The following is a 14,698-nucleotide window of genomic DNA, read 5'->3' as shown; positions in this document are numbered from 1 at the left end:
TAAGAAGCGCAGCCTGAACACAACAGGATCGTCCGCAGTTGGGCGGCGAAACAGGATGTCGATCTTGATGACGCGGCTGGCCAGCCAAGGATCCCAGCCACGCAGCAGGACAACCAGGAAAGAGGCATGCATCAGCCCCTCGCTGCAAGCTGACACTGCAACGTTTCAAGCCCAAGTCGAAAGGGCTCGGCTCGACTGGAATCCAACAATGGGACTTGACCGCTAAAGATGACTTGTACGCGACACACAGTCTTGCATCTGTTTGTAAGGAAGGCTCGACGTAAACCGCCTAGCACCGAGCCCGAGTTCGGCAAGGCAAATTAGCAGATACCACACTCCCGTGACAGTCGCAGAGAAGCCAACACAAGCGCATCTACGTTTGTGGTCTCAACAGAGATGTGATGCGAGGTCAGAACGTAATCGGCAAGCAGTCGATGCTCAGCGTGAGAGTGACAGTGTGTCGCGAAATCACAACCAGAGACGTGCGCCGCATGACGACAGCGCGATTTATCGCACCTTTTCCTCTATGATCAGCAGACACGCCCAATCACGAACAGCCCGTCGTTCGCTTTTGCTGTAAAAACAATCTGTTGGTCCCGTCGATGGTTCTGGCCCCCGATCCCGTGACACCTTTTGCAGCATCTGACTAAGCCAGCTAGATCAGACCACGTTTGTAACATCTCCTCGTGCTCAGCTTCTCGAACACAAGAGACACATCACCATACGCATACGATCCAGCTTTTCATACGAATCTTCCAAATTTCGCACCCTCATTCGCCTATGGAAGGAGACGTGAGCTCCTCCCACCCTGGACGAGGTTACTTCCGTCGGAACACTGATGCCAAAGCGAAAGTCAAGTCAATCATGAATGAGTCACTTGGCGGACAGCCACATCTGGGTATGAGTCATGGCGCAGCAGTCGGAAAGGTCGAATGGCGCCAGGCTGCGAGCCGACCAAGTGGCCCAGGCACGGAGATGCGCGCAGATAAATTTATTTTGGTGAATCAGCGATGTCAAGATTACCGACTCGTGACTCTACTGCCTCACACGGTTCGAGTGAGGGTTTCGACTTCCGAGACGGGAACGGCAGCTGCTCTTGAGGGCTAAAGAAGACTGCGAACACAAGTTGGTTAGGTCCGACCTGCAACAGCGTTATGTGCCAGACGAGAGAGCTACACTACAAGAACGATTCAACGATTCGTGGTAATCACGTGAACGGGCCCTTATCTGAGGGACATAGACGTAGCAAGTCGCGAGCCATGTTAGACCCTTCCTAAGAGCAAAAGCGAGATTTCTAACTTTTCGCACGACATCACAACGCGGCGTGACGGAAAGAAAGTGTTGCTTCTGGCAAATTCCGAGAAGCAGCAACGACGAACAAATCACGAGTGTGTGAACAGCTCCACCTCGGTGCGCTAAATTGCTCCCTGTCCTTCTTGTCTGGCTGATCCGTGCTAAAATCAAAGACTCCATACCACTTTCATACCTCTTTCCTGATCCAAAGCAACTCATTCCTCGATCCGCACACCCTACTCAAACTTCAAGCGGCCAAAACAAGATGTCAACCTGGAACAAGCACTACCACTGGAAGACTAAGGGCTGCACACCTTGGGCCAAGAACCACATCACCGAGGCAACCGTGGGCAAGTCGGTGAGTGTCGGCAAGAGCGGTCAGGTCAAGGTGGACCGTCTATCCTCCTTCGAAGGCGACGTTGAGCTCGGAAACCGCAAAGGCAAGCTCATTACCATCTACGATTGCGCCATTACCTACGCTTGGTCGGGAACATCGGACGATGGCACTGAGGCGAGCGGTACCATCACATTCCCAGAAGTGAGCCACGAAATCGAGGACGAAGGCGACGAGTATCAATTCGAGACCGAGATGTCGACAAAGCCGTCAGCAGAAGCCAACCAGCTTTATGATGCTGTGCGCAAGGAGCTCGCTCCTTCACTCCGCCTTGTCTTCCACGCCTTCCGCCAGAACCTCATTGATGCCCACGCCAAGGACTTGGGCCATGACAGCCCGGCTTCGACTCCTGGCGCTGCCACACCAACTGCAAGCGTTGCAGCATCAGCGGGTGCGCCTGCTGCGCCTTCTTCGCAGGCGAAGGCTACCGTATCATCAAGCTCGAGCGATGTACGTGTTTCCAGCGAACTTGCCATCAGCACATCAGATCTGTGGGACCTTCTCACCAACCCATCACGCATTCCCATGTGGACCCGAGCACCAGCGAAATTTGAGCCGAAAGCGGATGCCGAATTTGCGCTCTTTGGCGGAAATGTAATTGGCAAGGTGGTGAGCGTCGATGCCCCCAAGCAGCTCATCCAGAAGTGGCGAACGCCCCAGTTCCCCGAGGGTTACTACGGTACCCTGGCTATCAACCTGACCGAAGGCGGCGACTCGACCAAGCTGGAGCTTGTGCTTAGCGGTGCTCCTTCTGGAGACGAGGAGATTGTGGAGAAGAACCTCGAGACCTACTACATTCGCGGTCTGAAGTCGATGGGGTAAGTAACCGATTAATATTTGTTTTGTCGTAGTTTAGTCGACCAATATACTGATTCTCTCCTATTCTTTCTGATCCGCCGCTTATTTCCAATCTTTGATGCAGTCTTGGCACGATTCTGTGATGCCTTGAGCAGAATGAACAAACTAGCTCGTACTGTAGATCATGACAGAATTAATCAGCTTCAAAGCAGGACTGTTTTGACCTGCATCGCCTCACCATCAACCTCAGAACACCATATATGGTGACGTAAGAGGCAGCGCGGCTGACAGATGCGCAGAGTGTAGTCACCTTGAGAAGAGTAGAGCTGAAACGATAGACAACAGTCGTGAGTATAGTTGGAGGGTCAATCACGAATCACGAATCGTGAATATAATGTGCGTGCAACTTGCAAAATCGTGAATCGTGAATCGTGAATCGTGAATCGTGAATCGTGAATCGTGAATCGTGAATCGTGAATCGTGAATCGTGAATCGTGAATCGTGAATCGTGAATCGTGAATCGTGAATCGTGAATCGTGAATCGTGAATCGTGAATCGGAAATCGTGAAACGTGAATATCAGCCGATTGTTATATTATCACATTTCACCCTCCCCTGATTTTACGAAAATCCCCGAAAAGCGGAACCGAACACGCGTACGAAACGGCGACGTTCTGATTGGGCGGTTGCAAGGTGTGGTGAGGAGCAACAACAGGGAAGAGGCTCTCTGAATTTTGACGGAAATTCGCAGCATTCGTGATTGGCAGGTGCACAGGCTGCGATCTCAAAAGTGCGCCTGAGACACTCATGACTGGCTGAGCTGCCTCTATTTTGTCGTTTTGGCATTTCTAAGCCAGGAAGATGTCGATCGCAGTCTCTTGTTTCGATAGGTCAGCCTAGCGCTTTGCTTTTGAATTCGGACAATCTGAACCAGGCGGCAGGCTATCGCAAGTCGACTTTATTGGCGCGCCCGTCGATAGTTTGTACCTTCATCATCATCATCACCTACAACGCAGTCCACCTGCTTCAGCCTGGTCACCTTCCGATCATCCATCACACGCTTGGAAGTCACGTCAGGTGAGTCGCTTCTTCACTGCGACCATCACTTCCTGAAGATCGCGACTGTTTACTGTGTTGTCGCCGTGCCTTGTTGCAACCGCGCATCAACCCCCGACATCTAGTCGTACCACTACCTGCACATCGCCACCAATAATATGCTGCGCTCGTTGGCTGCTTCCAGCTCGGCCGTGCGCCTCTCCCCTCGCGGCGGTATGGCTGCTCGCCTTCCCGCCACTTCTGCTTCGTTCGCCACCTCTGCTTTGCAGCGCCAGGCTACCCCCGCACCTGCTCCACCCAAGATGGTCAAGCTTACCATTAATGGCAAGGAGATCGAGGTCGAGCAGGGCACCGCTCTCATCCAGGCTTGCGAGAAAGCTGGTGCGCAGATTCCTCGTTTCTGTTATCACGAGCGTCTCATGGTTGCGGGTAACTGTCGAATGTGCCTTGTCGAGTCCAAGGGTGCCCCCAAGCCTCTTGCCTCGTGCGCCTTCCCTGCTATGCCCGGCCAGCAGATCTTCACCGACACTCCTCTTGTGGCCAAGGCCCGCGAGGGTGTGATGGAGTTCCTCCTCGCCAATCACCCGTTGGATTGTCCTATTTGCGATTGGGGTGGAGAGTGCGATCTGCAGGACCAGTCGATGCGTTACGGTTCGGACCGATCGAGATTCCACGAGATCAAGGGCAAGCGAGCTGTCGAAGACAAGAACCTCGGTCCCCTGGTCAAGACCGTCATGACGCGTTGCATTCAGTGCACGCGATGTGTCCGATATGCTAATGACGTCGCCGGTGTCCAGGACATGGGCACCACCGGTCGTGGTAATGATCTTCAAATTGGCACGTACATCGAAAAGACCATGAACTCCGAGATGTCTGGCAACATTATCGACCTGTGCCCCGTCGGAGCGCTCACCTCGAAGCCCTACGCTTTCCATGCCCGTCCTTGGGAGCTCAAGAAGACTGAGTCGGTCGATGTCCTGGATGCGGTCGGATCCAACATCCGCGTCGACTCGCGTGGTGTCCAGGTTATGCGTATCCTGCCTCGCACCAATGACGATGTCAACGAAGAGTGGATCAACGACAAGACTCGATTCGCCAACGACGGTCTCAAGTACCAGCGTCTCACCACGCCTCTTATCAAGCAGGGTGACCGCTTCGTGCCCGCGTCGTGGCCCGAGGCGCTTGCCACCATCGCTGAGGGTCTCGCTTCCTCTGGTGCCAAGGGTGACGAGATCAAGGCTGTTGCCGGCTCGCTCGCCGACGTAGAGTCGATGGTTGTGCTAAAGGACCTCATCAACAAGCTTGGCTCGGACAACCTTGCCACCGACCAGGTGAACGGCGACCAGGCTCCTATTCACGGCGCTGACTTCCGATCCAACTACACTTTCAACACCACCATTCCTGGTATTGAGGAGGCCGACGTGCTGCTGCTCGTCGGCACTAATCCTCGTCACGAGGCTGCGATTGTTAACACGCGTATCCGCAAGGCTTACTTGCACCGTGACCTCGATGTTGGCCTGATTGGCGAAAAGGTTGATCTCACCTACGAATATGACCATATTGGCACGGACGCCAAGGCGGTCCAGGATCTGGTTTCGGGTAAGGGAGCCTTTGCCAAGAAGTTCAAGCAGGCCAAGAAGCCCATGATCGTGGTTGGCAGCGCGGTTGCCGAGCACCCTGATGGCAAGGCAATCCTGGGCAACTTGGCCGAGCTGGTCAAGGCCAACAAAGACAAGCTGCTCAACGGCGAGTGGAATGGGTACAACGTGCTTCAGCGACAAGCGTCGCGCACTGGTGCGCTCGACATTGGCTTTATTCCCTCGCCCGCTGCTGCCAAGACGAAACCCAAGTTTATCTACCTGCTCAACGCCGACGATATCACGCCCGAGACGATCCCACGCGATGCGTTCGTAGTTTACCAGGGCCACCATGGTGATGTTGGAGCTCAGTTCGCCGACGTCTGCCTGCCTGGATCTGCCTATACCGAGAAGGCTACCACATATGTCAACACTGAGGGTCGAACACAGGTGACGCGAGCGGCGGTACCACCACCGGGAGCGGCACGCGAGGACTGGAAGGTCGTACGTGCACTTTCCGAGGTGATGGGAGCGACGTTGCCGTACAGCGATATCCTGGATGTGCGAGACCGCATGTTTGAGATCTCGCCTACGCTGGTGCGATACGAGGTGGCAGAGCCATCGACGACATCGGCGCCGTTGGCGGTTGAGGAGCTTGCCAAGCTCGCTTCGTCGTCGGTATCAGGTACACCCCTGTTGAGACCGATCCAGAACTTCTACCAGACCGACCCTATTTCGCGCGCATCACCAACCATGGCCAAGTGTACTGCTGCTTTCGTCGAGGGATTGCCCATGGACAAAGTAGATGGCAAGGCGACGTTGGCCGCCTTTAACTAAATCACACACTCAGCTTTTCACATGTTGACGTCAGTACACCGCGAATCCTGTTCAGTTAAGGTCGCCGTTTGAAGGTTCCAGCCTGCCTTTTGTCTGATATAGAAAAGTGAACGGAATCTCGAAGGGTGTTTGTACCTGCAAAACGAATTTGTTGTCTGACCTTGCTATTGAGCTCTATCAGGCGTGCTATGTTAGCGGCGGAAAGCAGCGTTTTGATGGGTAGAAGTGGTGGTGCTGCTGAAGTTTTTGGGTGGCTCTCTGCAATGCTGGGTATCCATCAAAGCAAACCACGAATGAGGTGGCGCTGTGCGTTTGGACGTCTTGCGGTGTTCCAGACGGCCAACTGAAAACTGGCTGCGTGGTCACAAACACACACCTCACGCACCAGTCACGAGTCACGAGTGAGTCGTGCACGAGTCACAGTCACGAGTGCTTACGTGTTACATATCGGCGCGTGTTAAGTCATTACCTGTAATTGGGTAGCACGCAGGTCACGTTAAATCACGAATTCACGAGGTTACGTGACGGAGATTGAGTCGCTGTTCTCCACACTGGTCCATGGCAGCGTAACCAAGAACGTGAAACGAATCCGGAATGATGAAGCAAATAAAATGTGCTTACAACCGTGCTGCAATCGTCAATCAAGCCTAAGCGACCAAAGTGATGCAAAAGAGAATAGCTCGCGATTCACGATTCGTGATTGTTGGATGATCTCTCAAGGTAGTCGAGATGCTTGCAAGTGGTAAGATTACAGAGCTGGAGGCAAGCAGTCAATGTCGATGGGCGTAGAATCACAGAAAAAGTTAAAGACCCGTCGCTATTTAGCTGGTGATGTTCATGCCAAGCCGATCCGGGTACTGGGATCCGAATAGGCACTTTGCGGCGAAAACATGAATAACTTGACTAACATATTGGTTATTCGTGAGTCAACGTGCAGTTTAAAGTCGGTCGGCGAAGCCGGCGTCGGTCATTTGAACTTCTGTGATGTGCTTTCGAGACTCTCTCAACAAGAAAGAAGCTAGGAGGCATGCGTGATGTACAGTGCGTAACGAGGTAAAGATTACAACCCAAGTCCGATGGGGTTTCTAGACCTCCTCTTGGTACAGCGGTTGAGCTTCAAGTTAACGGATCGACTGAAAGGCCAGCACAGCGCACAGCACTCATGGCTCAGAGCTCGAGTTTGTTAACGCCCTTGGTCTACATGCAACATAGGTGATAGTTTGCAGGCCCAATGCGCATCATTCACGAATCACGAATGCCTATCTCTTGGACTGCTAAATTCCGACACAAATTTCTTGCTGTGTTCGTGATTGCGACTGCGACTTTGAGAGATACCGTACACACGTCAAGCACGAAAGTCATTCACGATTCACAATTCACGATTCGTGTGTTTGGATTGCTGAGCCGCTAGTCTCTTTGCCCAACCAGCACGTTCCGCCCTCTTCTTGACTTTGGCTGTTTCACCATACTCTCTACCGTACCACACCTTGCGAAGCTGCCTGAGTTCCAACTACCAAGTAGACATTTCGACAACATCGCACTTGAGGAGGGAACGCTCGGCCAGGACTTGGTCGAGGGCGACGTGGTCGCATCTACACTACGTTGCATCGCCAATTCACCACACCCGGTCAGGCTGCGTCGCTGATACCAACTTTGTCGATTACCTTTGGCTAATTTCGGGTCGATACAGCCTCTCCATAGCCTTTGTCGGCCTCGCATCCGCTCTTTTTCGTAGTCGCTGCGGGTGACCGACGCGAGTGCATCGGCACATCCGACTAGATTGTGACGCTCTGACTATACTGCAGACAGCTCAGCTTCCCGACCGACAGAGCATCAGAAGACAGGATGAAGCCATTTCATCGCATACCGTCCTCAATCCGCGTCCGCAGGACCGAGACAGACGCATCGCGCAACTCCCTCTATTCTTCGGCAGACACCTACACAGGCCGCGCACCAGCCCCCAACCAAGACGCTGCTAGCGAAGCGAACGGTAATTCGACGCAGTCTGCGCTTCCTCCTGGAGACTACTTCACACTACGCAGTCTGCGCAGAGGCTCAGCTTCGACCATAGGTGGAGACGATGATGGTGCCAGACAAGATCGCACCACCCCACGCGCTGAATCAAGTTGGCGACCTTCAACCCGCGATGATACCGAGTCTCAAGATGACGACGAGATGCTTCGACTCGAGATGCAAGCAGCCAGGCGTGCAATTCACGACGAGAGGCAGCGCGAGCAGCGCCGGCGCGACAAGAACAGATCCAGTAGATCTCCTCCAGGTGATTATCCGCCCATTCGTCTGAGTGACGAGTCGCTACATCCGCCAATTCCCAATATGTTATCCAGCCGCAGACCAGGCGCCGTTGAGGGTCTCGCTTTGCGTCATCACCGTCAGCGCAAGGAAGAGCGTCGTAGAAGGCGCCACAACCAGCACAACTCGGTCTCTACCTCATCTACACATTCCTCCACCACAGCTTCCCGAGACGACGTTCCCGCGACAGACAACAGCGCGTCACGCCGCGCCAGTGAAACTGTTGCGCTCTACCCACCCCATCTGCGTAATCTATCCGATGTAAAAGAAGAACGTTCGAGCCAGACGCCGGCGTCACAAGCACCTCCACCCAACCCATCCCTCGTCGTCAGCCCACCGACAGAAGCGTCCGTTCAAGATGCAAACCCACACCCGAACCGAGCACGTCGCAACACGGTGGCAGACGACGGGCTCATGGCCACATCTCGTCGCCTTTACGACTCTTTGCGCCGACGCAAGTCCGATCAAAACTTCTCGGCTAGTGACGAGGAGCAGCGAAGAGTGCTGACGCCATCCTTTCGTGAAAGAGACGACAACCTGGATGAACAGCGTGACTCGACCGATTCTTCTGCCAGCAGTGACATGCACGAGGATGAGGTGGTGGATTACCTGGATGTCGTAGATCCCGAGGTGGCCACTGTCACCGCTCTTCAAAATGTGGGCAACTCGATCTTCTTCCCTCCGATACCCATGCTTTACAGCCGCAGACCCACCATCAGTCTACCCACCGCAGCCGCTCGACAACCTTCTGCTACGCCTCGCGTCACGCCACAGCATGAGGCCAAATCTGAAGATATCGAGCTTGGTCTCAGGCAGGATTCGGAACAGCAAGATAAAGAGGCAGATGCTTCGCGTTTCAGCAGCATGCGTCGAATGGTGTCCTTCGCCCCGGGCCGCAGGAGGAAGGAAATCCCTCCCACCACGGAGGAAGAGCGTCGGAAACACATCAAGGAGTGGGCGCACATGGACGAGGATGAGCGCAACGAGCTTGATGAGCATGTTCATGTGCTGCTGACCAAAAAGGCCAAATTCAAACGTGCTGCAAGAGGCTTTTGGAGATATGTCAAGACGCCACACGGCTTCATTATCACCACATATGCGTTTCTGATCACTTTCTGGGGTACAGCCATCTGCCTGTTCCTGCTTCGCTGGATTGACGTGGGCAACCCGGCAACACAACGGTATTGGATCGAAATTTGTGATCAGATCTTGTGCGCACTTTTTGCCGCTGTGGGTCTCGGCTTTGCGCCCTTCCGAGCTGTGGACACGTACAGAATGGTGCAGATCGCGCACTACCACTTTCTCACGTATAAGCGAAGAAAACAGCTTGATCTTCCGGAGCTCAAGGACAAGAACGAGCTGCCTCGCGCGGCGCCTCGTCTTCACATGTCGCAGATGACCGACACGATGATGGTCAAGACAGGTCTCAGGAAGGCCACGCTTGCTGCGGCAACCCATAAGGATCCAGTTGGTTCAGCTGATGCACAAAATGCTGTACGGCTGGGGCAAAGCTCGTACAACGCTTCAGACCAAGATGGACGACCTGGTCAAGACGCACAGAGCGCCGATGCATCTGGGAGGGTCATGGACGCTGTTGAATTGAGGCGAAGCGCGTGCGAGGTGGAAAAGCTCAAAGAAGAGCGTCGACAAAAGCACGTGTTCCTGCATCGCAAAAAACGGACCAAGAAGTCGAAAGACGAGGAGCAGTCAAATACGGGGTCGCAGGGGACGTCATCGTCCGAACGCTCTGTACCACCCACTCAACACAAGACGTATGCCAACAAGGACGGCATTATACCTCTCGGACAATTGAAACGCAATCCATCGATCGCATCTGAATTGCCTCGCGATGCAGAAGATGTTGTGGTTCTCAGTCCCAAACAACAAGCCAACCTCGAGTATCAGCAGCGCAAATTCCACGAATCGCACACCTTTTACCGGTACCGCGAGACTGTCACTCATAGGCCGTTCGAGTTGTCACTCATGATGACTATTGTGATTCTGCTCGACTGTCATTCGTGCCTACAAGCTTCGCTAGGAGGTACGACATGGGGTATCTACTACAAAAACCGACCAACCTCAGTGACGGCGACGATTATTACGTTCTCGTTGAGCTGCAACGCAGTGGCTGGGTTTCTGATCTGGTATGGCGGGAACAAGACCAAGAAGAAGGAGGAAGTAGAGAGGTTGTTAGGGATCGCATTGGAAGAGGAGGCATTGAGAAAGATGCGGAAAAAGGAGAGGCGCAGGATCAAGCAGCAGAACGATGCGATCCAGTGCCAAGCTCCAGCAATGACCGATGAGGAGCAAGGTGGACAGAGTGGAGGCCAGGTTCACTTTGCGCATCAGGTGCGCGGTGATGTGCCAGGTAATTTCATAGCACCATCAGCAACCACACAGTTGCAGCCAACAGCATTGAACTGCATCCACGAACATTAAGCTATCGCCCCCACCATCCGTGACCCTGATCGCCAATTCTAGCAACCTATGCGACCATCACATCTTGTCTGTGCCACACAATTCGCAATTGACATGGCCTGTCCCATGTCAGCATTGTCTCACATCTCGATCGTCGTTTCCACATTCCCAAGCGCGACCAGTGATTGTTTGAGAGCTCTAAACCAAGGTATTACATGACAAGCATGGCAGTGGATCGTGGAATAATACGGAATGGTCACTTTGCCTTTTCCAAGGAGTTCTTCCAAGCCATGTAGCCCAACCTGGTGGTGGCGTTTGCAGCAGCGTGATCCTTGATACTTCTAGCGCTGCGCCTGACGGCGTCTGGGAGGTCTTTTAGATGTGCGGTCAGGTCGGCATTGCGCTTCTTCATGCCAGTTTCGATGTAATGCTTGAGTCTGCCGAGCTGCTGTTTGAGTTGGTGTTCGCGGTGACCTTTGGGGCGAAGCCAGGCGTAGAATTGCTCGACGCGTTCCGGGTCGCTGTAGACCGCCCATTCGTTGGGGAGGAGCGTACCGTCCGGCCCGCCGAGTTCGGCTGCACGCCGCGTGGCGATCAGCTCGGCGCTGATGGGTGGGTGCAAGAGGTGCGCATACGCCGACGTCTTGACGGGCGTCGTTGGAGGATCAGGGATAAGCAGCGATACTTCGTCCACACTGGCTCCTTGAATGAACAGTCGACCGGTCTGGTATGTAGCTTTCTCCGATCCAGTCACCAGCGAGCATGAACCGACCCCGTCAAACCACCAGTACTTATCGCCGAACCGATCGCGTCCCAACGGCGTCATGCGTGACGCAAGAATCAGTCGTCGGAACTCGCGATCGATCGTCTCGTCTCGTCGAGCCAGCTTGCTCTCCTCTTCTTCGAGCTTCTTTCGTTGCGCAGCGAGAATCTTGTTCTCAGCAAGCTTCGCTCTGTGCGCCTCGCGCGCTTTGGCTTCTTCCAATCGACGTGCCGCTTCCCGCGCCTGCTTCTCAATCGCTTTCTGACGCAAGATTTCTTGACGCGATCCGCCACCGCGTCCGCCTCGCCCGCTGTCCGAGAAGCTCGAATCTTCTCGTGTCGATCGCGTGTCAGAGTCGGAAGCCAGTTCGTCTTCTTCCTCTTCTTCCTCTTCCTCTTCCTCGTCCTCTACACCATCCACTCCTTCCTCGTCCTCACCCTCTTCCTCGTCCTTCTCTTCTTCTTCTACTCTATCCTCTCCCTCTTGCTCGTCCCCCTCCTTGTCCTCTTTCTTGCTGCCTTCGAATTCTCCCCATGCATTCGCTAATTCCTTCTTGCTTCGGCTCACCTCGATCTTTTCCTTCCTGAGCTCGGTCAGTTGAGCTTCGCACTCGTCGTAAAACGCTTTGACCGGTTTCGTCTCGACAGCCAGGATGCACAGGAAATCAAGTATCTGCAGCTTGTCAGCCAGGGTCAAGAGCGGATACCTCTGCGAAGGAGTGTCGTACAATTCGGCCTCGAACTTTCCGTCAATGTAGCCTTCAGCATGCTCGACTGCGGTAAGATGGGAGAGAATGCCGATCCTGCGTGGAAGCAAGTCCGACGTAGCACGAGCAGCGATGAGGCCAATCAGACTGTTCTCCCATCGCTCGCGACGGTTGTCGGGGCGGATGATGAGCTTCTCCCATCCTTTGCTGAGTTGGTGCGCCGCTTCGAGCAGGCCGGTGATGGCTTCAGCGTCCGCATGGTTGCTAGCACCGTTTCCGTTGCCATTGGTTGGAGCGCCGTTGGGGGTGGGGTCGAGTTCGTCGACATCAGAGCCGGCTTCGCTTGCAGCTTGATCGTCTGCATCGCCGTTGGTGCTGGGCGGGGCGGACGCAGCATCATCAAGGCTGGCAACGAGCGCCGAGCCTTGGGCGACCAGACTGGAACCTCCATCGCGGACAATGAGATTGATCAACGTCCGGTGAATCTCGTTGATGAGCGTACACGGTGGATCCGACAGCCGGTGATGAAGCGCCTGCTCGTAGTCGTCCATGGTGAAAGGCGAGAGGAGAAGCGGCTTGCCTTTGGATATGAGAAAGTAATACGTGCCGAGGAAGGCCTCAAACAGCTCCTCAGGCACTGGCAGTGCGTGTTCGCCACGAGCCGGGAGTGGCCGCTCCTTGCGTCGTTCGAGCTCGCCCGGCATCTTGAACAGAAGCTCACGCCTGGTGATGGGATCGAGCTCGAGATCCTCGATGGGATACTTGAGATTCTTCTTGCGGAGCCTCTCTTCCTCTTTCGCCTTTTCTAAGGCGGCTTTTTCGGCCTCGTCAGCTTTGCGCTGTGCTGCGGCGCTGAGTTTCTTGCCCTCTGCTTTGGGCTTCTTGCTTGTTGAGGCCGATGAATCCTCTGCGTCTGTGAGCAGATACTTTTTACGTTTAGAAAGCTTAGCATCTTTGAGAGCCTCGTTCTTTTCCATGATCTCGTCCGTGGGCTCGAGAGGGATACCGTATTTGACGGCGAGCCATTCCTTGACTCTCCATTCTGCGCCAATGTTGGCTGCGCGAAGGATGCAGTCGCGCAGGTACTTGCGGAGGATGGTCTTTGAGAAGGCAAGACGATCGCGGCTGAGCTTTTCGGATGAAGTGATGTGGGTGCCGCCTGTAGGCTCATCCTCGTCATCGATCAGGTCAACCGTATAGACGTACTGCGCTGGATTGTCGAGTTGCACGCCTTGCTCAAATTCAATGCTCAAGTTGGTGCCGATAGAGTGGATGGGGGTGGAAGAGGGGAAGGCTCGTTGGGTCGACGAGGAAGAATGGGCGTGACCGTTGGGTTCTAGCTTGACATGATCAAGGTCGTCTGTTTTGGACACAGCAACTGAGTTGGCGGGTGGGTCGACCTTGGTCATGCGAGCAAAGTATTTGTCGCCATCGAGATCAAAGTAGACAGTCTCGCCGGGGAAGAAGCGGTCCTTGAAGCGATCATATACGCGATCGACGAGCTCGTCAATGCGGCCGGTGATTTGGAATTGGACCGCCTTGAGAACAGGAGCCTTGAGCTGTTCTGGGAAGATCTTGTGGAGCGCGATGGCCTCCTTGCGTTCGCTCTTGAGCGCCTCAAAGTAGGTCAGGTTGATTTTGCCGGTAAGCTCGCATTGAAAAATCTTTTGGTTGTAGAAGCTGAGGCGATTTGAGTAGGTTTCAAAGTCGGCAAAAACCTCACCGGTGGCAGCGAGATAGAAGACATCAGGATCTTCGGAGCCTGTGGCGGTGGGAGGTGGGAAGGGCTCGACGGGTTTTCGTTTGACCAGCGGCATGATCGGAAAAAGAGTTTCAGCAGACAGGTGTAAGAAAGAGATGCACGGCTGGACGACCGGGAGGGAAAAGCCGACGTTGGTGCCGAGATAATGCAGATGTAAGGGTAACGACGCCTGTCCAGTGAAAGCGATTCGCTGCGAGTAGGATCAGTGGGGTGTGCGTGACCGAGACAAGACGTTTGATGCGGCTTTGATGGGTGCGCGTAATCTGTAGGCTTGGGCAGGGTACGGTTGACAAAAGACGGACGATGCAGCCAGGATACGCGAAAGAGGAGGGAGGTGTGAGATGTATGGGGGTGAGGTCGAGGTCGGGCGGAAGTGAAGAAGCGGGAGGAATGTTGAAATCCAAAATGATGAGGACTAAAGAGATTGGGTCAAGGAGATCGTAATGAGGAACAGAGGAAAGCACGAAAAGCTCAAGCGAGTCGTGAGTCCCACTTTGACGTGACTGAGAGTGATGACAGAGGAGGACACGGACCGAGAGGGCAAGTATAGCGATACAAAATTTCCACTCAGCCTGTGCGCTGCCGCATCAGTTTGGAGCTGCAGCTGACAACCTCACAGAGAGCTTCTTCTGATCGTGTAAGCTCCTCGTCCTCGCGTCCTTCACATACCTGGCCCAAAGCGTGGATAGAGTCTGGAGCCCGCGACTAGATTGTTCGTATTTCGCATGCAAAGTGCCTCTCCTTCATGGTATCGAGAAGGTCTAGCTAGAGTATGAATGCTAACA

At 54.2% G+C, this 14,698-nt stretch overlaps 4 protein-coding genes across 4 annotated transcripts; 3 read left to right on the top strand and 1 right to left on the bottom strand.

The window, feature by feature from the left end:
• Positions 1-1,558: 1,558 nt before the first annotated feature.
• On the top strand, positions 1,559-2,628 carry UMAG_10696 (uncharacterized protein; the record flags this gene model as incomplete). The annotated part of the gene is made up of 2 exons (XM_011393446.1): positions 1,559-2,505; positions 2,610-2,628. 2 exons carry the CDS (start codon positions 1,559-1,561, stop codon positions 2,626-2,628), a joined length of 966 nt encoding a protein of 321 aa, XP_011391748.1.
• Positions 2,629-3,698: 1,070 nt separating this feature from the next.
• UMAG_10695 (putative NADH dehydrogenase (ubiquinone) 78K chain precursor) lies at positions 3,699-5,954 on the top strand (the record flags this gene model as incomplete). Its single annotated transcript, XM_011393445.1, has 1 exon — positions 3,699-5,954. One exon carries the CDS (start codon positions 3,699-3,701, stop codon positions 5,952-5,954), a length of 2,256 nt encoding a protein of 751 aa, XP_011391747.1.
• Positions 5,955-7,799: 1,845 nt separating this feature from the next.
• UMAG_10694 (uncharacterized protein) lies at positions 7,800-10,703 on the top strand (the record flags this gene model as incomplete). Its single annotated transcript, XM_011393444.1, has 1 exon — positions 7,800-10,703. One exon carries the CDS (start codon positions 7,800-7,802, stop codon positions 10,701-10,703), a length of 2,904 nt encoding a protein of 967 aa, XP_011391746.1.
• A 235-nt stretch (positions 10,704-10,938) lies between these two features.
• UMAG_04820 (uncharacterized protein) lies at positions 10,939-13,968 on the bottom strand (the record flags this gene model as incomplete). Its single annotated transcript, XM_011393378.1, has 1 exon — positions 10,939-13,968. The coding sequence occupies one exon, from the start codon at positions 13,966-13,968 to the stop codon at positions 10,939-10,941; it is 3,030 nt and encodes a 1,009-aa protein (XP_011391680.1).
• Between the last annotated feature and the right edge of the window lie 730 nt (positions 13,969-14,698).

The sequence above is a fragment of the Mycosarcoma maydis genome, chromosome 17, assembly GCF_000328475.2.
Source record: "Mycosarcoma maydis chromosome 17, whole genome shotgun sequence".
Classification (NCBI taxonomy): domain Eukaryota; kingdom Fungi; phylum Basidiomycota; class Ustilaginomycetes; order Ustilaginales; genus Mycosarcoma; species Mycosarcoma maydis.
This window is presented reverse-complemented; position numbering and strand designations above follow the sequence as displayed.